General features: G+C 38.5%; 1 protein-coding gene across 1 annotated transcript in view; it reads right to left on the reverse strand.

Moving 5' to 3' along the window:
* Nucleotides 1-1,116: 1,116 nt before the first annotated feature.
* LOC108368831 (hormone receptor 4-like) overlaps nucleotides 1,117-26,912 on the reverse strand; it is a 45,946-nt gene continuing 20,150 nt past the window's right edge. Inside the window, 5 exon segments of the mRNA XM_017623761.1 lie at nucleotides 1,117-4,042; nucleotides 4,667-4,788; nucleotides 4,907-6,664; nucleotides 7,587-7,735; nucleotides 7,797-10,608. Of these exon segments, the coding sequence (XP_017479250.1) occupies nucleotides 1,967-4,042; nucleotides 4,667-4,788; nucleotides 4,907-6,664; nucleotides 7,587-7,735; nucleotides 7,797-10,608 (6,917 nt within the window). The 3' untranslated portion in view covers nucleotides 1,117-1,966.

The raw sequence follows: 26,912 nt of genomic DNA on the forward strand, positions 1-26,912 counted from the left end.
GGAAAAGGCCAAATAGAAAAATTAAATTAGATTCTGCACAGTTCAAAAATAAAGTCTTTAAGGGAACTTAGGAAAAGCAGGAAACATTTAAACCTCAATATATATCTACATTAAGAAGAAACAGATAAGAAGAGACTTATGTCTTTTCACTTACTTAATTAAGCGAAAATTAGATGTGAAATGTGAAACTGGAAAGTAGAACTAAATGAACAAATGGGTTTTAACCAAAATATTTTTTTAAACTAAAATTTTTTAAGACTTAAGAAAGGTAAGAGAAAAATAAAAGAAGCAAAATTAGAAACAAAAAATAAAAATCTTCTGCTAAAATTAGTATCAACAAAAAATTTGCACATTTAAATAAAAATAAAAAAGTTAGCTTTTTAAAAACTTGCAAACAAAATATATGTTGAAAATAATATTAAAGATTTCATTTCGTTTCGCATATAAGCTCATGGTCAAAATTAACAAAAAGAATGGTAAAATTAAAAAGAAGAATAATTAAACAAATTCTTATAAAAAAATTTATAAACAATTTGTAGAAAATATGTAAAAAGACAATTGCCAAGAAGATTTTCTAAAAAAACGGCAAATTATGTTTTAATAAAAAATGATTGAAACAAATTTACGCATTTTTTTTAAACAAAGGAACTAAAAAAAATTTTAAATTATTCTGCTAAAAAATAGTGAATATGAAAAAACAAATACATAAATTCAAATAAAAAGAAAATGTACAAAAAACAAATAAAATAAATTTAATTTGTTTTTTTTTCGAATAAACTATTATTTGAAAAGTAAGAACCCAAAAGAAATAAAAGTTCTTAAAGATACCGTGTTGAACATTTAAAAAAAATCTACTAAAAATTCACTTAAAAATAACAACTGAAAACAAGATAAAGTTGAGTAGCAAATAAATATGTAGAAACATGCAAATTGAGGTGGCTAACTAAAATTGTCTCACAAAGTTTTAAAATATAAATTTATTAACGTTTGAATATTAACAAAATTACATCAATTTAAGACAGTACTGGTCTGGGCTTAAAACAACACCCGATTAATTGAAACTTTACTGCAATGGTATTTTATTAAGCTCTATTTTTTTATTGTAAAATGGCCAGCTAAGTGTGAGCCCACACCGAATACAACAAAACGTTGTTTGTTTCGTATAGAGCAAGAGTACATTACTTGTTATTATTCAATCCATTCCAAATGAGTCGTAACACGACACAAATGGTATACAGAAATGTTTTCTTGGCGGCCGACAAAATACAATTTTTGTCATCTTCGCTGTGGGTTCACACTAAGCCATCAAACAATGAGAAGTTTATAAATTTTTTTTTTATTCATGGAATATTCAGCGTGGGCTAAAATTCATTTATAAAAAAAATTGCGCTCGAAAAACTTTTTCTCAGTTTAGTTTACAATTCAAAGCTGATGGATTTTATTTGTTCAAAAAATTTTATAAAAGCTAAGATCGAATTTTTTTAAGAAACTTTTAGTAATTCCAAATTCCTAAGTCCTCTAAAAATAGTCTAGCACTAACTCAAGAGCCCTAAATGAACTTTCACGATACTTTTGTTAATTTTTACCAAGCCTTTGACCACCTCCCATGGGAATCTATAATTTCACTCGAAAAGCAAGCAAAATTCACTAAAAAAAACTCCATAAATTGCGAAATCATTTTCGGGGTGGGCTTTGTAGCAAAGGGCAGCGGTAGTCTAGCGCAGGAAGCATGCATAGTGCGAGTGCGTGGCTAAATACTAGTTAATGTACTTAAAACCTAGAACAAATACAAATACCTATAATTATAGTAAACAAAAACAGCTAACATGGAGTTGCGGAGTTGAGAATATGGGAGCTCCAATTCTAAATTCGCACATGGTAAGCTTTCTGCCAAAGCTTTCATCAGCAATTCGTTTTTTTTTTGCTTTAGTGTTTTTGCTTTGTTAACAATTAAAAATTAATTAATTCAGTCATCAGGTAACAATGTTTTAAAAACAACAACAGTAACAGCTGTGGAGGGCGAGGCAGCGGTGGCTGTGACTGTGGCAGTGGTTGTGGTTGTGGTTGTGGGCGGAGCGGCGGCGGCGACACATGTGGTAGCCGCATTCGTTGTGGCAGTGACTAATGTGGTTTGGCGTTGAGGTGAGGGACGGCGCGTTAGGCTGGACTGTTGGAGTGGCAGTGATAGTAATGTTGCAGATGTGTTGCTGCTAGACGCAGTACGCTGCTGCTGCTGCTGCTGCTGATGCAAAGCAGTGCTGAGTTTGCGTGTAATTACATGGCTGCTGGTGGAGCGCGTACTTAACGGCGCATTTTGCTGCTGTTGCTTCTCACAATTTGCTGTTGTTGTTGGCGTTGCCATAGCCGTCGCTGTGTGCATTTCTTCGGTTTGCGTTTGCGTTGTTACCGTCGCTGTGCGCACCATTGGTATTTTGATTGTTTGTGTGGCCATCGCTTGGCAGCTGCTGGTCGCAACACTTTTGGCATTGCCTGTGGTACTTCTGGCTTTGCTGCTGCCTAGCGCCGATGTTGTCGTTGAGCGCGCGCTACTCAAACAGGCGGCGGACGTGCGCGCCGTTGTTGTTGTAGAGGCGGCTGTCGACGTTGTTGCAGTCGAAATGCACCGCAATACGCTGCCGCCGCTCGCACTTACTGTTACATTGTTCAAAACAATTTTCGCTGTTGTTGCTGCTGATGAAGTTGTGCTGGCATTGTTGTTGTTGCTGACTGGCAGTATGGTAATCGAATTTTGTGGCTGTTGCGGGAGTGTTGCATGTGTCGGCAGTTGTTGTTGCTGTTGCTGTTGTTGCTGCTGCTGCAATATCGTTGCCGCTGTTGTCAGCATGTTGCAAGTGGCTGTTAACTTTTGTTGCAAAAAACTTTTCTTCTTCTTCAATGGCAGTGTTTGTTGTAACAATAAATGCTGCTGTTGTTGATGTCTTTGCTGCTGTTGTTCGCGAAATAGACGCTCTTCCTCCTCCTGCTGTTGGCGCGCGGCCGCGATTTCACTGAGACTCGCCAGCGTCACCGCTGTTTTCATCACATGTGGTGGCGGTGGCTGCGCTGCTGTTGGTTGCGCACGCACAATAATTGGTACGGACGACGGCAGTGGCGGCGAAGATCTTGGCGGTCGCTCACCCATAAGCGCTGTTTGCAATATCGATTTGTAAGGCATTACAGGCGCGTTTTGCTCGCGTGCTTCTGATTGTTGATGTTTTTGTGGTTGTTGTTGGTGTTGTGCTTGCAGTCTTTTACTCTCTATCAGACTATTGTCTGCCGCCGACGCCGGCGATCTGCGGCCAGCCAGCGCGCCCGCACCGGCGTTAGCGCTCGCTCTGCCGCTTTGTGCCTGTGGCGACTGTGCCGTACGACTAACCTGCTCTGCAGCTGCCGTCAACGTTGCCAATGTTTGCGCAGCACCTGCCAGCAGTGAAGTCTTCAATATGGAGGTGGTTGGTTCTATGAGGTGCGTCATTGGACGCTTAAGTTGCTCGTCTTCAGCGCTTTGTTCGCGCTGTTGTTGCTGCTCATGCTGTTCCGCCATATTTCGCAATTCTTCCTCCTCTTCCTCGTCATCTTCGTCCTCCTCCATCGAATAGCGCAGATGCTGTTGCACGGCCTCCACCTTGATTCTTGGCAACTCCAGCGTGGGTAAACAAAACCTCGCCTGTCGCTGCTGCTGTTCCTGTTGTTGTTCTTGCTGCTGTGGCTGGGTTAGCTGTTGCTGCTTTTTTAAATCTTCCTCCCTCTGCCTTTGCTGGCGCTCAGCCATTTCCGTGGCTGCGCGCCTTCGCGCTTTCATTAGGTTGCTTTGTTGTTGCGGTTGCTCTGCATTTTGCTCTTCCTCATCGTCATCAGGCTGCTCTTGATTTTGTTGCTGCTGCTGTTGTATTTGCTTTATCATCATCAACCCCTTGGGCGGATCATCATCGATCGGCAGTAGTCCACGTTCAAGCATTTGCTACCTTATGCTGGCCGAATTCAAAACGAAGGGAACGTAGAACATTTTACTTTCGAGCAATAGACTAGCAGCAGCTTGGATCTGATGGGAGAGAAATAGACTAATTGTGAGTTACTTTGCTCAAAAAAATTTAAAAGTAAAAATTATTATGGATCTGGATAAGAAGAAGAGAATGTTGATACCCCAATTAGCATATAAAACTATGTGCGTAGGATGTATGTATCAACGCCCTTTGTAGCAAGGCAGTTAATCTCCGATCCATACCCAGAGCCTGGAAACCATTTTAGTCCTTCGACCTTTACATCTGCTTATGTCAAGAGAAGCAGTACTGTGGGAGTAAGAGAATTCGAGATCCTGTTGTGTAGTAACTTTTATAGAACTCACGAAAGGCTAGAACTTCCTTCTCGTGCAGGATTTGCCCCGAAGTCTAATCAACCTAGATTAAGCACCTAAGATGCCTGATTAAATTAGTTGGTATGAATTCATTGATTAAACAGCCAACAAAACTTATGGATCATCAGAGGTTCTAGAAGAGTTTTCTGCAGTGCTATCGCGGCGGATATTAAAGAGCAACTTAGTGACATTCGCTTACATTTTACCAAACTGACAAGCGCACTAGGCCTGCGGATATGCCAGAGTCAGCCTTATCGTCGCTATACCTAGCGAAAAGCGCGCATTTCTCTACTCACGGCTTCCAAAACTTACCTCTGGTATGTGCGACAGCAGTTCAGTGAGTCGCGCTTGCGGATTCTGCGGCGAGGAGTGTTGCAAATAGGTGCGTAACACCTGTACATAACGTTCCTGTATGTTCTCCAGTTCCACTTCTGCTAAAGATGGAAAATACGCATTGCAAAGAGGGGGAGAAAGATAGCACACAAACAAATGCAATTAGTTGTTATTGTAGCATGGAAAACTCGTTGCACACTTCACATTTTCCCTACTCACCTTTGTTCAACAAAATATACACCTTCAAACAAACGTATTCCTCCATTTTGAGTTTGATGCGCCGAAACATGATCGTTATCTGCGTCATCTTATCCACCATGTGACCAACGTCTAACTTTAGCTGTTCCATGCCTATGGGCTGACCCATCAGCGTGGTGAGGCACGTCTGCAGCGTATTTAGATGCGCATTCACTTCGTCCACAAACTCCGGATCGTCCTTCTGCAGTGGTGGTGGTGTCGCGGCTGCGTGCATTTGATGGTGGTGATGATGTGGCAAATTCAGACTACTACTCGCCGCATGCGGCGAACTGGCCATATGATGCGTAGGATGGTTGTGGTGATGATTGGCAGAGGCAGGCGAGTGTGGCGGCGCACCGACGCTAGAGCGGCCACTCGAGCTGGTGGTGGACGAAGCGTGCGCCGTTGTAGTTCCCCCGCTGCCCGCCGTCGTGGTGCTGGGTGTGGTGCGCTTGCCGTGCAACGCCTGGTATGCTGCTGTCGTCAATATGAGTATCTCATGCCATTTGTCTGTCAGCAGCTTCGTGTGTATCTCGACGGGTATCTCCAAGTAGAAGGGCAACTTTTTCGTCCATGACACCAGCTTATGCACAATGGAGTCGCCAATATTGCAGAGTTTCTCGCTGATTTCCGATTTGTCTTCGAGAAATTCGGAGAAGTGCGGCAGTGTGGCAATATCTTCCATGGCGTCACAGTCGATGAGCGTTTGAATCATGGCTAGCGCGTGTTCGTAAGAGATCTGCCGATCTTTCGACGAGCTCACCGCCGAATCGAGCCGATGGCGTAAATGCACGATTTCGCTGGGATTCGTGAGTGCAGTCTTAAGTATTGTACCGTTAACCAAATGCGAGGGCAGTTTGATGGCAGTCTCTTGCTGCAGCTGTGTCGGCTGTTGTTGTTGCTGTTGTTGTTGTTGTTGCTGCTGCTGATGCAGTTGTTGTGAATGTGGCGTATGTGACGCATTCGACTGCATGTGATGCGCATGCGTCAGCGGATGATGTGGCGAGTGAAGCGCATGATGCGACGACGACTGCTGCGAGCCACTGCTGCCACCCGATGATGCCGACGATGAAGATGAGGATGAGGAGGAAGTGTGTGCCGGCAGTGAGGGAGGCCCATGCGAGAGTGGACTGTGCAAGGCGCTGGCTGACGAGTGTTGCGGCAGTGCGCCATGCGGCGAGCCATGCAGTGTGTGGTGCGGCGAAAGTAGCTGCTGCTGGTGTGGCGAATTCAGCTGCGCCGACTGCTGCTGTTGTTGCTGCTGCTGTAGGTGCTCCTGCTTGATGGAAGGCCCCAAGAACATGGACTTCATTTCGCTCTGTCCCAGCGTCGCGCTCAGCAGCTTCGAATGCTGATGATGTTGTTGCTGCTGTTGCTGCTGTAAGTGCTCCTGCTTGACGGAAGGCCCCAAAAACATTGACTTCATCTCGCTCTGTCCCAGCGTGGCGCTCAAGAGCTTCGAGTGCTGATGCTGAGCTGCTGCAGCGACTGCGGCAGCTGCTGCCAGCTGTTGTTGATGCTGATGCAGATGTTGTTGTGGCGAGAGCAGATGTTGTTGGTGGTGTGGAGAGAGTGGCGACTGATGGTGTGGTGAATGCATGTGTTGCTGTTGCGGTTGTTGCTGTTGTTGTTGTTGCTGCTGTTGCTGCTTGGACTTTTTGTGTTTTTTATACTTCACCTTGTAGAGATTGTAGACGGCGCCACTGTTACGACCGCCTGGCATTCGGTCCTCGCGTACGGCTGGAAGATGGAAAAGGAGTCAGTGGGATGTTAAAAGTAGAGTAGGAAAAAAGGTTTTCTTAACCAGAGTGTGAAATTTGAAAACCATACATCAAATGTTGAGACTTTTTAGAAAGCTTGTACGTAAAGCTCCATGAAATTTGGCTGAATAGATGTGGTACTTAAACTTGAAGAAAATCAGAGCTCAATTAAGCCTTCTAACGAGGTCGTGTCTAAACTGGCCCAGCCTTATGGTCCAGATCTATCCATCTAGCTCTACTATAAATCGGCACGAAGCTCATTCGCTAAGGATGTAGTATACGAATTGTTGAGCTTTTGCGTAATGGCCTATTTCGGGGCACAATAGACCACTAGGTCGCGGTGCAAACCTCATTTTATCATCTATTATCTAATCGCCTATTTTTATGCTCGTCCTTGAGTCCCTGAACCTGAAGTTCAAGAAATTACACCATTTATTTTTGAGAATAAGGTTTACACTCCGTGAGTTTTACTCAGATATTCTTTCACTGATACAGACTGAGGTATGCTGCAGGTTAGGCAAGTCAACTCCAGTAAAGCCTAGTCCAACCGCGAAATTTTTTATTGAAAAAATAATAGCCAACTGACCGACGAATGAGTGAGTAAAAAGATTGGACTGTTCACAGATTAATGAAAAAATATTTTCCTCTCATCTAACAAACAGTACTTCAAATGCTTAAAAGACTTAAACATTTTCTGAAATTTCAGCGTTTTCAATATGTTGCCAAGAAAATCCGGTGGTATAACCGAACGAAAAAATAATAGGCACGTAATGAGTCGAGAGCAATGCTACGAGCACTTTTCCTCTCAAGATTCATACTCTGCTGGTATCGAAGTACGGCCTTTTGGCTATACTGGCTGTAGGTCATCAGGCCACTCTTGTTAGAGTCTTTCTTCAACTCACCTTGCAGCACCATACCCTGCTCGATACACTTCTTAAATCGACAATACTGACACCGGTTCCGTTGTGCTTTGGTTATTTCGCAAGTGCCATCAGCTACGCAGGTGTAGACGCGCCGATTTTGCACTGTCCGCTTGAAGAAGCCCTTGCAACTGTAAGAAAAAAATTAATTTAGAAACACAGGCAATCACTCTTATGGCGCACTCTACTCACCCTTCGCATGTGATGATACCGTAATGCAAACCAGTCGCTTTATCCTCGCAAATCATACACACTAACGGCTGATCGTCCTCATCTGTGGGCTCATGTGGCGCATCTAAGCCTCGACTCAGACCCGTCGCATTTGAGCTACCCCACTGCTGTTGCGCGCTCAAATTTAGTGCGTGAATTTGTCCAGGCGGCAATTGCGAGTAATCGCCCGCCCAGAGCCGCTCCATATTGAGCGCATGTGGCGTGCGAAATTGGTGAGGGCGTGGTCGCACATCTTGTATGCGGGTCTGGCCGAGCGAGAGCAATAGCTGCGCCGCTTCTTCGTTGTTTTGCAGCGATGGACCAGGCGTGTGTGTCGGTGTAAGAGAGCCCGCCGAGGGCGATGACGCAGACTGCAGTGATGACTGTGATGAGTGATGCGACTGTTGGGAGAGCGAAGACATAGAGGATGGCGGATGTTGCTGCAACAGTGGTTGCCCATGTTGATGCAATGGCGTCGAAGGCGGTGTTTGATGCATACCACTCGAACCACTATTGCTACTGCTGCCGCCATGTGTAGGTGATGGACCTGCTGTGGGGGGCGCCGGCTCGTAGCCCCAAACCATAGTGCGTACGCCACAACTTTCACCCATGATGACGGTCGGAGTTCCGCGGGGCGGTGTTTGCGAAGGCGTCTGTGGTGACAGCTGTGATGACGAGGAGGATGAAGAGTGATGTGGCGAAGGTGATTGCGCGGGTCCACCAGGCCGCAGATTACCCAACGGTCCTCCTATTACCTCCGGTTTGACGCCGTTTATGCGCGCGTTCGATACCCAAACCATGCGTTGTGCAGCCGCGGCGGCGGCGGCAGCAGCACCTGGCTGCATGAGCTGCGCGGCGGCCACCTGCTGGTGCACCTCGTTCTTCACGCGAAAAAGTATACCGGCATCTCGACTGGGATGGCGTAGCGACTGTAGTGAGGCTGGATGTATCAGCTGTGCGATATTACCCAGCGTCTGTGGCGGCAACTGCGGCGCTGATTGTTGTTGTTGGTGCTGCGGCGATGAAGGGTGGTGGTGATGTGGTGAGTGTAAGTGGCGTTGCCCGACGCCGCTGTTACCCAACAAGCTGCCTGCGGCGGCGGCGGCGGCTAGCAGTTGCGCGGGCTCCTTCTTGATGCGAGCATGTTGATGCTGCTGTTGCTGTTGTTGTTGTTGGTGCTGCTGCATGAGATGCTGGTGTGGCGATGACTGATGTCGCGCGCCAGGCGATGAACTCATAGCGTTAGGCGACATTTGCGTTGGACGCTGCGACATCGCGGCTGCTTGCTGCAGCAGCTGGAATTGCTGCTGTTGCGTCAAGTGCTGCATGGATTGGTTGAGCAGGTGCTGCTGCGGTAAACTCATACCTGTTGGCGGACTGCTCTTCCGCAGCTGCGGTTGTGTGAGCTGTTGGTGCAGGTGATGGGTCTGCACGATTGGCGGCGGCGGGTGATGTAGATGTTGGTGATGCAACGTTGCCGCCGCGGATGATGGTAATGGCGTGGGCGATGGCGAGCTAGCGTGTAGTGACGATGTACTAGCGCTGCTAGTTGTAGTCACCGTCGCGGCGGAGGAGGAGGATGATGTAGCTGAGGCGGACGCAGTGGCCACAGACGTAGAGAAGGCTGGGTGGTGGTGTGTCAGATGTTGCAATGAAGTTGGCGGCATTTGCTGCGTATGATGCTGCTGCGACGCTGATTCAGACTTAATACGTGACGGCGTCACCAGCACTGTGACATGCTGCTGCGACTGCGTGAGACCTTTGGATTGAGTTGGTGATGGCGCGGACTGCGCGTGCTGCTGATATTGCATTTGCTGTTGCTGCTGCTGATGATGCTGGTGCTGTTGGTAGGATAGCATTTTCGTGGGCGAGGCAGCTATGCGCTCTTCCTTCACTGAGCGTATGACACTTAAATTGCTAACTCCACACTCGGCGCCCGCAGATCCCTGCATGCAATCGCCGCCAGCACCACCGCTGCCAGCTACATGCATTCCATTTGTGGACAGCTGCGTGCCGCCCGTTGTTGTTGTTGTGGTCGTGGAGGGCCGCTCATCCATGGAGTCTGGCGAGGCGCGACTACTACCACCATTATTACTTGTGCCACAACTGCTGCTCGCATTGCCATTATTATGCGGTGGTGTTGGCGTAGTTCGCGTAGGCGTAGTGACATTGCTAGGCGTACGACGGCCTGCTGGCAAGCTCAGATCAGTCGCGGGCGCAGGTGACATGCGCACAGTTGTGGTTAGTGGCGGTGACATCACAGACGAGGCGGCCGCTGCGCTAACAGTGCCGCTGGACGAGTGAATTTCAGTCTGTTGTTGTTGTTGCTGCTGCTGTTGCTGTTGCTGCTGATGTTTTTGTTCAGCTTTCACAGCTGCTGCCTTGCTAGCGGACACAACTACCGTTGTGGTGGCGGCGCTTGGCGGCATGGGCGCACACACATTGTGACCGATATTGCTGCTGGTGGCAGTTGGCATGCCGCTGCTGCTGGTCGAGCAGGCGGTGGCGGGCGCAATGGTGGAGGTGGCGGTCAAGGTGACGACGGAGAGTGCACCGCCGCCGACGACGCCGCCTCCATGACCACCGCCGCCACCGCCAGCACCGGCACCGCCGGTATCGCACATTTTTGGTGACATCGGTGCGAGTAGATCGGGCGAGGAGGTGGAGGTATCGGCTACTGATTCGCCATCACTGCTGCATCTTGAATCGATTTTTCGTCGTTTCAGTTTTAGGTCCTGAAAAAGGCTCATTTTATCGAGCTCGCTGTACGGGCCACGGCTCAGTGTCATAATTCCTGGAAAGAGAGAGAGAGAGAGAGAGGAGTGGGAGAGATTTGTTCAATTAGTTGATTAGTTGATTGAAATAAAATTAAAAAGAGAAAGAAAAGAAATTTTATGAATAAAAAATACGTACAAATGTACATAAGAATTTAGGATATTATAAAATAAAATTAGGTGCTCACAATATTAGCATAAAGCATATGGAAAATTCGACTTTCTTTTGTACGTGCAAATCTCAATAGTTTCTGAGTACATTTTTATTTTCAATTGTTTTAGCCCAACCACTCATCAAATTCCGCGCAAATTCGCCTCAGACTAAGCGGCGTTTTTACAGTGGGGATTTAACTCACATTCAGCAGTTAACTTTACATGTTCGCACGGAAAGTCTAGACTTAACTTCTAAATATGAGTTACTTCTCCACTTTGAAAACGACACTAGGCACTACTCCTACTACACTACTAGAACCCAACGACATCTATGAAATTAAGAGCGCTTCGTGACTTCTCAACTTATTGGAAGTAGCCAAGTACTTAAAAAGGATTACAAAATAGTAGAAGTAGTGAAATAGACTTAAAAAATGCTATCCTAAAATTTCTTTTCCAGTAATTTTGGAACCGGTCGAGATTGCTACCACCGACTAGAAAGTCTGCAATGCAGTGATCTGCGACGCTTTCCTGTAGTTATAAAAGCCACAGTAGGCAAAAATGTGTACGTACATACTTAAAGTTGCCTGTAAAAAGCAAGTTTTTTCCAAACGCAAATACTTATGCAATACAAAAACAAAACTGAAGAAATTTCATTAACACTAAAGAAGGTGAAGGTGTTAAATATATTGGAAGCCCGGTAATTTGATATCACCCGGCAGCATAGCATGGTTGTGTAACAGTTGGCGCCAGTTATAATATTTAATGTAATATCAACAACAAAAGCAATTGCATGTGGTGCCCATATTAAACGTGCGTGTATGAAATGTATGAATGAGGCAAAGAATATTTTAGTAAATGAGTAGGAAAACAAGTAAGCTATGAAATAGTAAATGAAGTACTATAGTGCATAACATAACTATGAGACACTCACATATTGACAAGATTTGAGTATTTATTTCATTATTTTTTAATTTCAACCATTTTTTTTGTATAAAAAACATACTATAGTTTATTCTTTACAGAAACTATAGAAATCCAAGTTTCATAAAAATTTTGAGCTTTTTGAATAGATTAGATTTGAAGTGTAAAGCTTTGTACAAAGTATGTTCGACGATTTTTTTTTTAATGAGTTAAAATATTAAAAAAAAAAAAAACAAATTTCGTACAATTTTTGAGCTTGCTAAAAATGTTTCTTGGAAATATTTGAAGTGTACAGCTTTGATGGAGGAAATGAGCAACATCTTCGAAAAAATGCCAAAAATCATCGATAACTCCCAGCTACTTCAAACTTTAACTTTCTTTTTCTTCTTGCACTTTACTGCACTAATATTGAATAGCCAACAAACCGCTCAAACTAAAAATTTGTGTAAGAAGTCGAATTAAAATGCTCAACATTTTTTCGAAAGTTTTTTGATTTTTTTTTTTTAATATTGCACAAAGTATGAAACTTGGATTTATAAAATGTCTGTTAAAGAATAAACTATATTTTTATGAAAAAAAAAATGAAATAAATCGTCAAAGCTGGTTAATATGTCAGTGTCGTATAGTTATGATAAGCACTATATACTGGAACACAAAAAGGATGTGTGAAACCATTTTAAATTTTTTCCCCTTTTTATATACAAACATAAAAATATAAACATATGATTTTATATTGGAGCAACAAATGCCAATGTCAAGCACCTAAACTCTAATTTGCTTTACAACCACACGGAAGGTGTGAAGTTTATTTTACGCATTATGATGCCTACTTTCTGGGTATTTTATTTATTACTATTTTCTTTTTTAAGTTGATTTTTAGTGCTATCTGAAAGTGTAATAGGAGATCGTCCATTTTTAAGTAATCCTTACTTTTTTTGATTCGCTTTGAACTCAAAGTAGCGTTGTTGTAAAAACTTTTGCCCAGCATATTTAGCCAGCAACTACTGTACTTTCCCAGCAACGCTAACGTTCAAGTGCATGGCGAAATTTGAGATAACCATGGCAGCGCATCCTTGAAACAAATTTAATTTGCTAGCCGGCGTTGTATTATTTATTCTTTTTTTAATTGTTCATTTTAGTTATTCATAGGTATGTATATACATACGTCGGTTTTGATTTCAGACTACCCTTAGCAACATGTTACACATGTGTTTTTCAGTACTTCAATATTAAGTGCCGTTTTCTTGAGTAGCTTTTAAAATGTAACTGCCCTTCAAACATATTTTGTCAGAACAAAATTTGTGTTTAAAGGGCAGATAAATCATAAAACTTATTTTCCCCAGGCACTTGGGCAATATTGCCTATGGTAGTTAAGGTCCAGCAGTTTGTCGATTGAATTCTCAATCCATCCAGTCCTAAAATGTACCACATAAGTCTGGCGAATGCCGAAAAATGGCTGAGAAAATGTTCCATACTATGCTCAACTTCCAAAAAAGATCTATGTACACAGTTTATCATTGATGCTGCCTATATTGACTACATGCCATCCTTATGGATTGTGCACCTAGTAATCAATTCTATCAGGACTCGTAGCTCACTCCGTCCTATTTGAGAAGGAATTTTCGAACTGCTCTGTCTGATTCTTTCAGAAAACACCTGGTTGCTTTACAGATGCCAGTACAGTACCAAAGATTTTAATGTTCCCGCTACTCTTGGCACGAAAATAGATCCTGTAGAAAGGAACGCTTCAATGAACCGCAGTTTGCCAAATCATCTGTTAGTTCGTTGCTTTGAATTCCCTAATGGTTCGAAACCTAGTCGTGTTCAAGTTCGTTCTACTTTTCAACGCGATGCAGGCTTAACTTATATTCCTTGATTATTTTTGAAAAGCTGCGAGCGGTTTCCACGAACTTTAGAAACGCTTGGTTGTCACTGCAGACCCTACCACTTGTCGCCAATTATCCAGTCTGCTGCTTTAAGTATTACAACGACTTCCGATTGAAAGATCTTTGTCATTATACCTAAAGCAGTAAAGCATCTGAAGTTACTGCTGCTTAGGTGTCATTCAGCTCGGGTACCATTTTTAGTTTTGGAGCCGTCGGTGTAGAATATTTTTGTCGAGCCCACCAAGAGACTATCTAGATCTATCCACTACTCCTTTGTAAGGAAGCTGCTTCCTTCCCAAAGATACCCCAGATATCAGCTTCATTATTCGGGACTAAAAACCAAAGTATTGCTTTGAGAAATTTCTAAAAACCTCTGTGTGGTCGAAACTTCAATCGTTTTGCCACAATCCAAAAGAATGTAGCCGACACAGTGTTTTCATTCACTCTTTTAGGATTGCTAAATCCGAGGGCAACAAATCAAACAAAATATTAAGACCCGATCCTGACATTGTACTCATGACGCCCGTAATGCCTATAAACACTTCTTTGTACTTCCGCAAAAAGACTTAGGTTTACGCTTCTAAGCACTGGCAGGCTGAGATCTTCCGACTTTATGTTCCGCATAACCATGCCTAGGGTTGTACCTTTGAGGTTGAGAGCAAGACTTGAATAGAGAACCATTCATCAATGTTTACACAGAACTTCCTGAGAGATTTTCATGTTGGTAGTCCACAAACATCATCCGCGTAAGGTTGGATGCGAACGAATCCTTGCGTTTCTGTTAATAGAGATTCCACTGCCAAAAAACACAAAACAGACTGCAATACCCCACCCTGGTGGCATTCTTTCCCAACCTTTGCCCATAGTGGCCAGTTTCCTCACCCACAGTCTGCAATCTCCTAGATAACATGAAGTGTATCCACCTTATGACAGTTTCGTCCATATAATGCTTCCTGGCCGTGTAGAGTCAAAGCTATTGTTGTCAAATGCCCAGCTTCCTGTCATGTAGAGCTGATTCACAGAACTTTCCGCTTTGTTATGTATGTACGTCCATGAACACTAGGTTGGCCTTTGGTCTAGATATATTTCTACTTTCCACAAATGATCTCACTTAGTACACTTACATACTTCATAATGGTATATGGAAAACATTTTTCACAGCAACTGGGTTGTGAGTAATTTTCTCTCAGGGTAGCTACAAATATAGTTATTTTTTTTTAAGTATTTTGAATGCTGTTCTAAGAATTTCCCACATGCCTGAACGTAATTGACGACACCCACTATGTAGAAGAATGTTCAACTTGAACCTGACATTTAATTTAAGAAAATGCATAAATTTTTCCAAACGCATAATAAACAAGTGCTTGCGTATGTATTTATGTATGTAAAATTAAATTTTTGCGTTTCCTTAATGAATACTTAAAAGTTTATTAACTTATTTGTCATATACTTGGTAGTGGCAATTGTGAACATAAGTCGCAAAAATAACCATTAACAGTGAATAGCATAAACTTATGGGCATTAGGTTGAATCGGATTACTAAGTGTCGTTGTTTAGCACATTCCGATTCCCGGTTAACCGCAGCCGATTTGCCAGCACAAAATGTATGAAATCGTCATGCACCTGTTCTCGTGAAGGTCCTAATAACTGCACATGCACTTTGAGTCGGCCATCAGACGGTCGGTTAACCGAAAACCAGAGCATGTGAAACGGCACTAACTGAGGAATAAAGAAATTATATAACCAACCAAAAGGGAAATGATTGAACAGACTGAATCGGCGGCCCAGAAGGTAGTAAGGTAGTAGCTGCTTTTGAGCAGGGCTCTTCTCGACTTAGAGTATCGCCTATATATAGGGAAATTATCAAATGCTGAGTTGAGTAGCAAAAAAAATCGGCTCATTCTAAAGTAACTAGACTTTTTTGTACGCATGTATGTATATCTAAATACATATGTATGTACATACACTTGTGGGCACGCAAAACTTATCACCATTTTTAATAAAAATTAGGTAAAATTTTAAATAAAAAAAAAGTTAACAATTTAGGTATGGTTCAAATTGTAACAAAAACTATATAAACAAAAGTTTAAAAATTTGTGTGTGTTTGAAGTAGCTTAAAATTAGTAACGGGTGATTTTTTTGAGGTTAGGATTTTCATGCATTAGTATTTGACAGATCACGTGGGATTTCAGACATGGTGTCAAAGAGAAAGATGCTCAGTATGCTTTGACATTTCATCATGAATAGACTTACTAACGAGCAACGCTTGCAAATCATTGAATTTTATTACCAAAATCAGTGTTCGGTTCGCTTTACGTCCGATTTATGGTCTACATAATCGACCAAGTGAGCAAACAATTAATGCGATTGTGACCAAGTTTCGCACTCAGTTTACTTTATTGGACATTAAACCAACCACACGAATGCGTACAGTGCGTACAGAAGAGAATATTGCGTCTGTTTCTGAGAGTGTTGCTGAAGACCGTGAAATGTCGATTCGTCGCCGTTCGCAGCAATTGGGTTTGCGAAACACATTTCGAACCGAACACTGATTTTGGTAATAAAATTCAATGATTTGCAAGCGTTGCTCGTTAGTAAGTCTATTCATGATGAAATGTCAAAGCATACTGAGCATCTTTCTCTTTGACACCATGTCTGAAATCCCACGTGATCTGTCAAATACTAATGCATGAAAATCCTAACCTCAAAAAAATCACCCGTTAGAAGTAATTTTTTTTAATATAGTTTACATGGCAACAAAAACTATATATATAAATAAAAGATCTAAAACTTAGAAAAAGTCTCCAAATTTTCATCAAAACTTCAAAGCATAAAAACTTTCACGAATATGTCATGTATGCAGTGTAATTGCCTTTTAAATTTTGGCATAATAAAGTGGAAGTTTGTAGTAGCTCAAAATTCTATATAATTCATATAAAAGGACGCAAAAAATTTTTCGAAAATCACCGAGAATTTTGGCTCACTTTAAACTTGCACATTATTACAACAAAATTGAATGGGCAATTAATATTAAACTGCACACCCGAGGTTTTCGTAAAAATTTTAAGTAAAAGGTTTGAAATTTTGTTGAATTTTTCTAAATGTTGTACAAAGTTTGATATGTATATAGTTTATTTTTGTTAATTTACTAAATTCTACCCTTTTTATAAAGGGTGGTACAGGGTTGTGTGGCCAAAAGAGTATTTGCGCAGCATAAGGTCTACATTAGCGGGGTCTAGTCGAAGATACACATATAAATTTTGGTTCCTATTCGAGACTGTTAAAACGTGTCGTACATGGGTTAAGGTTCAGATTACCCCTTGAAGACATCTTAACCGACTCCAATGGGGACCAAAATTTATATTTGATATCCTCGGCTTTAGTAGTATTTTTTTTTTGTAGATTTTGGGTATTAAATGAAAAAAAATTTAAATTTTTTGAGTCTCTACAGAGAACCCCTTTGCGACACGCCTTAACCGACTCCAATCGGGACCAAAATTTATATGTGATATCTGTGACCATAGTACTTTCGATTGAGGGGGTCAGGCTGAAAAAAGCGTTCATTTGATTTTAAGGACCACCCTATTCTATCTACATACATACATATGAGCTACGTATATACGTGTAATAAAAACAATAAAAACTAGCGATTCCTGATATAAATTCTAGTATACATATGTGTACACATGCATGTGAACACACATGCATACAGTGGTCGAAAAAATTATAGCCGCACCACATTTTGACAAGACAGTATTATTTTATATAGAAAAAGGTCCATTCTTTAACCATACCCGTGTTAGTGCAATATTTAAAGAAATTCAACAAATTTTTGTACATATATTTCCTATAAAGATTCAGAGTATGCAGTTTTGTAGCCCATTGAATTCTAGTACAATAAGGTACAAATTTGGAATGGTTTAAAATTAGCGTTGATTTTTAGAATTTTCTTTGTCGAAGATGTTACGGTTTTATTCCATATAAAAATAAGTTCTGTTTATTCGTTGCATTGTAGCAAAACGGACAAACAAAAATCTAAAAAATTAACGGTAATCTTTAGCTTTTTGAAACTTGCACTTTGTTCTACTTGAATTCAAGCTGATTAAAAAACGTTCTTACGAAAGTTTGTTAATTTTTTTTTAATATTGCACAACGTTTCAAACTTTGATTTACACAGATTTTGTAAAAGAATGAACTATATTTAAATATCTATATTTTTTTGGTTTATAAAAAAATAACCAAAGTTAAATGAAAATAAAAGTAATATCTTAAAACTTGTCAAAATGCGATACGGCTATAATTTGTTCGACAACTATATGTATGTAAAAACATAAAAGTATTGCGCAAAATTCGCAAATTTTGTAATATTCGTAATGCATTGAGACCATGCACAACAACAATTGTTGTTGTATAAAGCATATCAAAAACTGCTACTATATAAAAACGGTCTAATAGCAACACAAGCGGCTACTACTCGGTATCGACATTTTGAGTGGGTGTGTGCGTTTGTCTAGTTATGTATAGATATTTATACATATGTACATATAGTTCAAGGCGCTAGCTATTCGCGCAAATTTAGTCAAACTCATTAGACAAGTTTTATTGTTTTCCTGTTGACCTTAAAAATAAAATTATATTTTCTTGCCAGCTGAAATACATAAAAAGAGAAGCATACATTTATGCAGATGTATTGTAGACATGTATGTGACAATGAAGTATTTATAATAACATGGTATGTTTGTGTGTACATGTATATGCATATAGAACGTGCATGCAAAAATATGTAGCGACACATGCTATGACACATAATAGCATTATTTTTACAATTTAAAGCTTTTTATTATTTTTGACAAGTATGCTTTCTATATGCTGGGATGACTTGATGGAAATAATGAAGAAAGGTTTGCTCGCATCAGAATTACCTCTTTCACATTCATTACCTAATAGCCTTTAAATGGCTGTTGCCTACATTCGCAAGCATAAAATGCAATGCGAATGGCGCATTATACTAAATCCAGCCTTTCGACTTAAGAAAAAAATAATAATTTATGGCACCACCTACATAGCAACGCATTAAAACGTAAGAAAGTTGTATGGATTTGACTTCTAAGCATAAATGTGAAACGTACGCCTTTAAACGGTTATAACCTTTTATTTTATTTTTTTTTATGTTTTCAGTTTTATAGTTCTATTTTCATTCTCAACTTCACATATACTTTTTCATAGTTACGAAAAATAATAAAAACTCGTGTTACTCTTTTCTGAGAAGATTTCAGAATTTTTCAGAATTTTTGTAGAGAGCATTTTTTATCGAAATTAGAAAATCTCAGAATTTTTGTAGACACATTTTTTATTGAATATTTTAACAATTCAACTCTTTCCTCTTTTGAAAAAAATATTTTGTAATATATTATTTTTTAATTTTCTTTTTTAATTTAATTTTTTAACTTAATTTTTTAATTTTATTTGTTTCATTACTTTTTTAATTGTATCTTTTATGTAATTTTTTATTATTTTGTTTTAATTAATTTTATTTTCGAGAATTTTTCCGCGTCCTGCCTGTTTTTTATTAAATTTTACAATTTTCACTTTTAAAAACAAATATTTTTTGTTTTAAAAATTTTGTAAAATTTTGTTCTAACAAATCTTAAAAATCTATTTTTTTCATATATACATATCTAATTGAGCGCTTTCCTTAAAAATATTCGAAATTCAAAAAATATTTCATACAAATTTTGATAATAAGCTTCGACATTTTTGATATTTTCAAAACTTTTTACAGTTTGCTGCGATTATAGGGAAATTTAAAGACAATTTTTTTAAAGAATATTTTTCATGGAAAATTAACTTCTTCCTGGTTGTCCTTTTTTCGAAATAAATAGCTTTTATTTTATTATAATTGGTTTTGTTTTATTTATTTTTTAATTTTGATATTTCATTTTAATTTACTTTTCTTTATTATATTTGCGGGAATTATTCGATGGTATGCCAATTTTTTTTTGAACTTTATACAAATATTTTTTCAACGATTTATAATTATTTTTCATCCCACGTAAAACAAAATTTTTAACTGCGAGATTTCCACAAACTTAAAAATACTCGAAATTCAAAACATTTTTCTTAAAAATGTTGATGATAATTTTGTAAATTTAATACATACATATGTATGTTTAGTATGTAAACGCAAATTACAAATTGAATCTTTTAAATATTGATAAATTTGAACAAAAACAGTTCAATTTGCCGTTTTTCGATTTTAAATTTTTTTACGTTTACATAAATATTATGAAATTTTAGTTATTTTTTTTTTGAGTAGTTTGTCTTTTTTTGAGATCCAAATTTATTCATTTATGCACTCATGTACATAAGTATTGTGAAATTTTGATAAAAAACTTTAATGATTTGCTGTTTTTCAAGCTTTTGTTTATTTCAACCTAATATATAATATTTTATTTAGCTCTTTATATTTCTACTGCATTGCTAATAACGTGCTGTTTGTCATTCCCAAACATTAGAAAAATTCCGTTAGTAGAAACTTTTAAAAACTCGAAACATAATTTTTCTGCAATCTTTGAAGAAGACACTTCACAAGATACTGACTCATGGGCCAATCATTAGTTATAAATGCATAAAAAATAACAGTAAAAATTGTAAGGTGTGCGCAATGAATGAAGTAAAAAAAAAAATAACAAATAACACAAAATTAAATTTTTTTTTTCATTTCTTGAACCAACTTTTCACAACTCTAAAGCGTTCGACACCACACTGTCATACGCCAAACATCAAACGTCTCGCTAAAGTCAAAACTACAGTTATATACATACATATTTTTGCATACCATTTGATCTATGCACATTTTAAATTTATTTTCAACTTTGAAGTTAGTTTAAAGTCATTTTTCTTTTAATTATTTTTTTCTTTCTTTCATATACATAACTGCTGGCAGCTGACGAATTTGCTCATTGTCAAGGTTTTGCTGGCAGTGTTTTGGATTTTGCTTTGCATATTTATGCAGATTTGTTGTTGTAAATATTTAAAAAATCGTTTTGCAGCAAATTCCAGTATATCGCTTAGACTTTTTGGCGAATTAATTTTAGTCTGCCCAGTAATTTTGAACGCAAAAGGTAAATAAATGCAAATACATTGGAAAAATGCGCCCCTAAACAAGTTTGTTTCCTAAGTCTTTTGTTTTGCTGCAGCTGTTTTTTTTTGTTGGCTATTTGATATTTGTATTTTTTTGCTAGCGTTGCGTTGCTATTTTGTATTTGCAAACAATGACAAAAACAGCTGCTTATATTATTTTTAAAACTGTGACGAGTTTAATTTAATTTATTCTTTTTTAGTTGTAGCCATTTGCTCGCACGCCTTAATCAGCTGCGCACGCGTCTTTGACGAATTTGCACGCTGCGGAAGACTTTGCTGATTTTGAAGGTGATTCTAGCCAACGGTAAATTAGTTTTTAGTTACTTTTTGTTCTATTCTTCGTTTCTTATTCTTGTTTTTTTTTTCGGAATTGAAGCACATAAATGAATTCGTCTTTTTTTCAAGGTGGACGTTGACGTGATGTGCGCCTGATAGTTTATTTGTTTAATGAACTAAAGCGAAGCGAATTTAAGAAAAATTTAAATTGAAAAAAATTAGTTAGAACTCACCTTGCATACATACATTCATGGGAAACCCCATTTTGGTGTGAGGAAATAAATAAATTTAGATCAGGACCAAGGGAAGCATGCTTCCAAAAGAGTTTCTCGTCTCATTAGAAAACAGTAACTATAACATGCCCCATTTTTATTTAGTTATTTTTATCATAGAATTTTGGAAATTAAAATTAAATATATTTATTAAAATGAAAAGAATTACATTGAATTAGAAAAATATTAGTTTTTGAAGAAATATGAGTTAAAGAAAGCAATAAAAAAAGAACAATAAATTTTTGAAAACATTTTTCTTTGGAAAACTTTTTAGAAAATAAATATTAAGAAAAAAACCTTATGGAAAAATAAATTTTAAAAAATACTTTTTAATTTAATTAATAATTAATTATCCAAACAGAAAAAATTTAAAGGAGGCAAATTTTTTTTGATACAATTTCCAGGAAATTTAATTGTTTTCTTGACTTTTTTTAAATAAATATTTTATAGCAATTTTTTTAAATTTATTTATTACAAAATTTTTTACATAAGGGGAAAATTATCCAAACAGAAAAAAATTTTTGTGGGAAAAAATTGTTGAGGAAATTGAGTTTTAAAAAATACCTCATTCATTATTAAAAAAAAAAAAATTATTTATTTTCCGACCTCAAGAAACAAGAAAGATTTTTGAGTATAGGTTTACGGTCTGGAAAGTTTAAGCGATTTTAACGCAGCTTTGCCTTTGTTTATCTTTAAATACAGGCACTAAGCCCATAAAAATGTATCCTTAAGCCGTTTTTTATTATTGCAATGAGTGGGGATATTATGGATGGACGACCTTGTCTTCGCTCTATGGTTACAAAGATGCGATTGGATTAGCTGTTCCCCGAGGAGGTGGCACGGCAAATTAAGGACTAATATCTAACTGTAAATGTTACTGCACCTTTGAAGCCCTGCCAGGCCCCAGAACACTTCCGCTTGCCTGGTCCGACACTAGACGCATACATGCATAAGGTCATGTCTCAACCCATCACAACAGCCTATGCATTCATAGAACTCAAACATGAATAATAAAACTGTAAAAAACAATATAGCCTTGAGTGGTTGTAGGAATGTTGACGTCGACCTCCAAAACCGGTTCTTCCCCGGAGGAGAGCTCTAACATACCGTGGGTAAGCACGTCACTAATTAAGGGAAATGTAGTTGTAGATCTGTCGACGGATGCAGTCTGCAAGGTCAGTGTCTTGAGAGCTACGTATGAGTCGAAGGCGACTGTCGCGCTGCATGCCGGCGGTTATCCGAAATTGGCTTCCATCGCTATCAGGAACACGGGCAAGTGTGTCAAAAATTGTTGATATGCAAGCCCCCAGACGAAACCGCAGGGTTGACGGAATTGTCAGTATCAGTAAAGGTCTACAGCCCTTCATAGTGGGGACTTCTAGAATTCTTGGTAAGGGGTCTTACGCTGGGCTTAAACGGCGCACCACACCTGCAAGGAAGGCGCATTTAGAACGCCGGCTACTTAGCAATATATCGCTATTTTGTAACGCTATGGTGGCAAACATACTGATCCAGTTTCTGCCCTTCTAAAAATTTGAAAATTCTCCAGATTAATACATGCGAGGAGCCCTGCTCCCTTAGACTATCTAAGAGACGTGACGGACTGGACGATGAGCAGTGGTAAGAAGTAGTTATAGCTTCATCTTGCTGCCCATTTTCCTTATAACCATCGCCAGGAAAATTATCCGTCGAGGCAAGGCCCGAAGGTGGCACCACTCTTTCCGACCTGGCGGACAATGCCAGTCTGGCATGGGCGATACTCAAAAACTCATTCAAATCTTTCAAGTGGTCGAAACCGGAGGACACATTCATGTTAGCGGCTGCAGAAGTGTTACTAGCGCAGTCATCAGATCGAAGTTTATACCGATCGAACTCTCACACTTTGCCTTAAGCAGCATTTATATGTGGCGATTTTGTAAGCGAAACGCCTAACTTTTTTTCATATAGCTTTTATCTACATATCTCTTTACTTTATATTTAAACGAAATTTAGAAAATAGTTTTGCCATTATACAGCGAGAGTAAGGACATTGTGCTAAAAAAACGACGAATTGACAATCCCCTCCTTTTTTGAAGTCGGTTAAAAATAATATTCGCTGCAGCAAAAGTCAAAAAGTCATTTGAAAAAATCTTCAAGAAAGTGTAGCAACTATGCACTGCACTCATAGGAGCTAAACGATCGCATAAGTTAACATTTTTGTTTTTGTTGTTGTAGCTTATTTTTCCTATTTTTATATTGTATTCTTCGGCAACATACACGAATCGAACGCACAATCATCGTCGCTGTCGTCGTCAGTCAGGCAGTGGGACATTGCAATTTGTAAGTGTTGCGGCAGCGGCCCAGCGGCGGTGGCGGCGGCGGCTTTGCACTCGAATGCACTGCCAGGGTTGCATATGCAATAAAAGAGTGCAGACAAATGCGCACAAATAAAAACAATTTTACAAACAAACAAATATATAAACAGAAATACGACAAAAGTTGTGCTGGGGCCAACCACCCCAGCGAATGGCGCTCAACTCTGACCGAGTTAATCCCTTAGAAACCGCTTATTCTTTTTGCGCCTCAGCCATCCTATTATATGCGCTATTGAGTTTTGGCTGCGGTAAGTGTGTGTGTGTATGTTTTCTTTCTCCGACTAAAATACGCCGCAAACAGCGGGTGGTCTGAGTTATGCTGTAAAACTTGCTGTAGAGTTCAAACAAAGTAGAAGAGCAGAGAAAGAAGAATGAAAAAAATCGGATGATGAAAAAGGCAGGTTTGATAGCTGCATGACTGCACCGCAAAAAAATGTGCCACAAACAGGTTAGTTGACGGAATGCCCGACTGACAGACTGCCTGACTGGATGGCTGACTGGCCGGCACTCAAAGTGAAGCGAAGAACCAGCAGAGTGTACCAGTCGAAATGAAAGGGTTACCAAAAGCGCACTGCCCGCGTCAGCGCCCCTCCCTGCTTCCCTTGCTGCTGGTGAAGTGCGCTGTAAAGTATGCAATGTTGTTTGCACCTACAGCGAATCGCTAGTTGTAGGGGTAGCTGCGTGGCAGAGAGGATAAATGCACATAGTTCAATGCTCGACAAAAAGGTGAAGGAAACTTTACTCCACTTATTTGCGGCATTTATATTTAAAACGCTTGGCTTAATGGCGCTATGAGTGCTGAGCACATCCACACACACAAGCGATTGCACTTATTCATTTGTGAGTGGGTATGGATGTGTGCCATGTTTGCCTGGCTTTTCGACGCCTTTGACGGCGCTCGCACGTTGTTGGCATTTCAAATGACAGGTAAGCACACTTGGAGTGGCTTGAAGGGTGGCATGTACATACATACATATGTATGTATATATATGCATCTGTGTTTAGTGGAAAAAGTTGTGTGCATTTTAATATGACACAGTAGAAAAATGTTGCCAGCAAATAAAAGCCCGCTATAAGTTTTTTTCTTATTATAAAATTCAAAAACACACACACACAGGACTACGGGGTTATGCGAGACATTCCAGCGTAATTTTTATGCATTTGAAAATTACTTAGAATATTGCTAATATTAAAAAAAAAATCAAAAGACAAAAAAATTATAAAAAAGTTTAAAGTTAAAAAAGTTGAAAAATTTTACAATTTAAAAAAATGTTAAATTTTTTAAACTAATATTTTAAGATTTTTTAACTACCGAAATTCAGAGAAATTGTATTATGTACAATCTTTAATAGAGTAAAAATTAAAAAAATCAAACCTTCTATAATTTAAATACAATTTTTTCTATCTATTAGAGTAATTCAAATTTAAAAAAATGAAAGTTTTTTAATGTTTTGTTCAACTTTTTCCTAGATTTTATTATTTGCGAAAAAATATCAGGTAAATTTTTAGTATAATTAAAAAGTTTAAGATTCCAAAACTAAACATGTATTTATTATTTATTCACTAAAAAATAAAAATTAAAAATGTTTAAGTTTTTTTTATAACTATCGAACTTTCTTTACTATAATAAAAATTTAAGCTTCCATAATATTTAAATTTTTTTTTGTAAAGTAATGAAAATTTTGAATGAAAAAGGTCTTACTGCTTGTTTACCGTTTTTATTTTTTTGCAATAAGTTTGAAAAAATTTCAAAAAAGCAATCAGTGTTTAAAAAGAACTACACCAAGTAAGGAAGTATAAGTTCGGGCGAAAACGAACTTTTTATACCCAGCGCATGTATTAGATATTGTTTTTTTACCTTCAGTGAACTGCGTAATAAACAAGAGTATTTTTCCCGATGTCAAACAGTTTCGATAATATCCTATGATAGATTGAAATAATTGGACCAGGTTTGGTGGAAATCACTTACGTATGATTTTACAAAAATCAATAATCGTGTGTGTAATCTTGTGATTGTTGTAAGTTGGCGTCTTTAGTTATTGCAATACCGTTGTTTTCGTATTTCCGAAACTTACTGTTATTTGTAAGTGCCGTTAATTTTATACCGATTTCAAAAACTTTCAACATATTACTTTCAAAACGTTGAGGAACGAACAATAAGATAATTAAAAATATATATTATTGAATGAAAAATTGAAGCAAAGAGGTTAAAAAATTAACATGTTTAATGTTTTTGAGGAAAATTTATAAAATCTGCAGAAAATAAGAAAATTAAAAATCTTAAAAAAATTAATCGTATAAAATTAAAGTTATTTTCGCTTACAATTCTCTAAAAAAACTTATAAATATATGTATAAATAATCTGCAAAACATTAGGAAAATAAAAAAATCTTAAAAAAATTAAAGTTATTTTCGCTAAAATTTTCTAAACAAACTTATAAAATCTGCCGGAAATAAGAAAATTATAAAATCTAAAAAAAAAAAACAATTTTATAAAATTGAAATTATTTTCGCTTAAAATTCTCTAAAAAACCTTAAATTTTTCAATTTTAAAATATAAAAATTGTTAATTTTTTCGCAAATGACTCAAAAAGTTGAAAAGGGCAATATATGATTACAAAAAATAAATAGTTTAGCAAAAAATGTTTGGCTACATTTTTATTTGGTTTTCTTCTTCAAGATATTTGTGGAGAAAGTTGATCAGAGAGAAATTGGTTTGCAAGCCTGATGTCCAGCTACACGTAACTTTATGCATACATATGTAATTCTTCCTTTCGGTGTGGAATCGCTCCTCTTTCAAAGTAATGTACGCTTGTTTGTTGCACAAAAACTACTTTTACAGGTGCACCAACGTATATACATAAGTAGTATGCATACGTGTAAGTTACAATCAGGCTTGTTCACATAACCACATGCGAGTAAGTATGTACGTACATATGTATGTACATATATCGAAGTATATGCATTTGAATGCGGAAGCATTAGTGTCATGTCCTGAAAGTAGGCCAACAATTTTTTTCCCTCAGCACTTTTGCCAGCTTTTTTCTGCTATTTATTGCAATTTTTCATTTCTTCTTTTTTGTTTGCATATTTTTTTTATTCCCCTAGCTTTTTTCCTCGGTGTCCTACCTCAACAGCATACTCGTCTACTCCTTTTTTATACCCGAGCGCACTTGTGCACAAGGGTATTATAACTTTGTTCACATAACGGTTGTTTGTAACAGGCAAAACGAATCGAGATAGATATAGACAAATGTATACATAAATGATCAGAATGAAAAGAGAAATCGATTAAGCGGTGACTGTCTGTCCGTCCGTC

The sequence above is a fragment of the Rhagoletis zephyria genome, unplaced genomic scaffold, assembly GCF_001687245.7.
Source record: "Rhagoletis zephyria isolate East Lansing unplaced genomic scaffold, Rhagoletis_zephyria_1.1 Rzeph_scaffold_00054, whole genome shotgun sequence".
NCBI classification, from domain to species: domain Eukaryota; kingdom Metazoa; phylum Arthropoda; class Insecta; order Diptera; family Tephritidae; genus Rhagoletis; species Rhagoletis zephyria.